We start from the raw sequence: 2,263 nt of genomic DNA on the forward strand, positions 1-2,263 counted from the left end.
AAAAGGGACAAAGACTCAACCCTGGGATGAAAAAAAAAAAAAAAAGGAGTTGGAGAAAGCAGAGCCACTGACTCAAATAAGAATCAACGCTATTAAAGTGATCAGCAAAGAGGTACCAGAACACTATTAATCTGTCTGAATAGCAGAGGTGGGGAGATGCACCTCATCTCCAACAAAAAAGAAGAGGGTACACAAACACTTGAGAAAGGCAGTTTTGCTGTTAGTCTCTAACATTCCAGGAAAAACAAAATGTCATTAAGAGAAATCAGAGCAGGTTCTTCAGTGCTACAACAATACAACCTGATGGCAGCAGAGGAGTACAGACAACTGACTTATGTCTCACTTTTACAGACTGAGAATGTCGTGGAATTTTAAACAAAGACAATAATCAGCCAATCAACAGCCAAAGGTTCTGTCACACAGCATTTGTAAAAGCCTCATCTCTAAACACACCCTTACAGAACGGTACTTAACTATATAATGCCTTTGCTTGTCTTGTGCTTAAACCAGTGAGTTGTTACTGAGATGCTTCAAACCAACAGACGTGTCAGACTGGCTAGTTTATCTGTGTAACTCCTTCAGGAAATCCGAACTGGTGCTACTATCAAAGTAAAGAGTAAGCTCATTTTATTCAAAGTACAGGTGAGTTATATAGACGTGGAAGACAGAACAGTACTTTTACCAACTGCATCAGAAAACAGAAGGTTGAATTCTTTCACCACCTGTGGCTCCCGTGTAAATCAAACGTTGATTTCACAATTAGCACACAATTACCTTTAGGTACGGCTGATGTTTCAAGTTACCTGCTGCACAAAGCAGAGTTGTGAGATTCCCACCTCATCTTTTTCTTGAGATATTTCAAGAAAATTACTGTTACAAATCTACCAGTAAGTTAGATAAGCACATGAAGCCGTGTGAAATCAAGCACTGAACCTTCATGAGTCCCGGATTTACGATTAAATCTGCATATACATTTAATATGGAAAAAGTTTACCTTTCTATGCTTTGCACCACGATAGTGTGACTGAAGACTGATAGCACACATACATGAAATTTTACAAACCTGAAAGAGAGAAATTGAAAGCACATCTTCAGTTATGCTACGAATATTCCACCGCTGGTGAATTATTAATACGAAATACATCCATTTCTACAGCGTAACCGTGTAATTCTCAATGTCTTCTTTGGCTCATACAGTACAGTTTGCATGGCTTTTAAGAGAGCAGCATACCACTAAAATGACCAGAAATAGTATGCAAACCTGTTCAAACGATACTTAAATACGTGTTTAAATAAATCAGGTGGTAAGAAGTTTTTAAGAGCCTCCCCCTTCTCTGCTACCGGCACTTTCTGAATTCTTAGTCTTCTGAACTTCTCCAGACTGGAAAGCCAGCAAAAAGGGATGATCGTGCAGGGACTAGAAAGGAACACCGGCAAAATCATGCCCTACAATAACTGCAACTCCGTTCACTGTTCACTCACAGCTACAGTAAAGGGACCAGAAAAACAATGGAGGAAGACACATGAATTTCTTTAAGACCCACAGGCACGCATATACCACTGCAATAATTAACAGAAGACAATACAGATGTACAAATATTTCTCACTATCTTTAGCTTTTAAAAAAGCAAAGACTAATGCATGCTAGTATTGTCTGTTCCCTTTAGATACCGTCGCAGAACTTGAATGCGCCAGGAAAACATTCAGTGCTACAATAGTACAGCACTGACAAATTTAACATGGTCTGACCCGAAGCTGCAGCTTTTAGAGATAAATGAGCCTTTGCGGCCGCCTATCAGAAACCCTCAACAGAGACTGGAAAGCCTGCAATGAACCATTGCACCATTAAGAACCATTACACCGCACCCGTGACTGCTCAAGAACAACCTGAATTCATCGAATCCTGAGACCAGCAGCTCCCCCAGGGACCGGCCACGTTATTCTCCACATTACAGACCCCCTCGCTCCTGGCTGCCCACCGCGCCTGGCTCAGCTCCCCGCGTCCCCGACCCCCGCACACCTTCCAGTGCCTGTCCTCGAGCACCCGGGCTGAAAACCCACCAAAGAAACCTACTCACTTCGCAGTAGAAGTGCTTTTTTTCAGGCTCCGCTTTGCCATCTTCTGCCTTAACTTCCTCAGCTACGGCGCTCATCCTGCACGGCCAGCGAAAAAAAAAAAATTAAAAAAAAAATAAATAAAACCAACTCTTGTTCACACGGTGCTTTCCAGCGACCAGCTGGGGACGGGGCCACGCCTTGGGCG

General features: G+C 42.5%; 1 protein-coding gene across 7 annotated transcripts in view; it reads right to left on the bottom strand.

The window, feature by feature from the left end:
* LOC103623599 overlaps window positions 1-2,257 on the bottom strand; it is a 31,128-nt gene extending 28,871 nt beyond the window's left edge. For 2 of the 7 annotated variants that reach the window (XM_017746147.1, XM_017746145.1), the window contains exons 1-2: window positions 2,079-2,257; window positions 995-1,063 (exon numbers count right to left, since the gene is read on the bottom strand). In XM_017746147.1, the coding sequence (XP_017601636.1) occupies window positions 995-1,063; window positions 2,079-2,153 (144 nt within the window). In that variant the 5' untranslated portion in view covers window positions 2,154-2,257. Of the gene's footprint in view, window positions 1-994; window positions 1,064-2,078 lie in introns of those variants that run through there. The other 5 variants (XM_017746151.1, XM_017746148.1, XM_017746150.1 and 2 more) reach the window with 4 other exon arrangements.
* Between the last annotated feature and the right edge of the window lie 6 nt (window positions 2,258-2,263).

This window comes from Corvus brachyrhynchos, unplaced genomic scaffold, assembly GCF_000691975.1.
Source record: "Corvus brachyrhynchos isolate BGI_N302 unplaced genomic scaffold, ASM69197v1 scaffold409, whole genome shotgun sequence".
NCBI classification, from domain to species: domain Eukaryota; kingdom Metazoa; phylum Chordata; class Aves; order Passeriformes; family Corvidae; genus Corvus; species Corvus brachyrhynchos.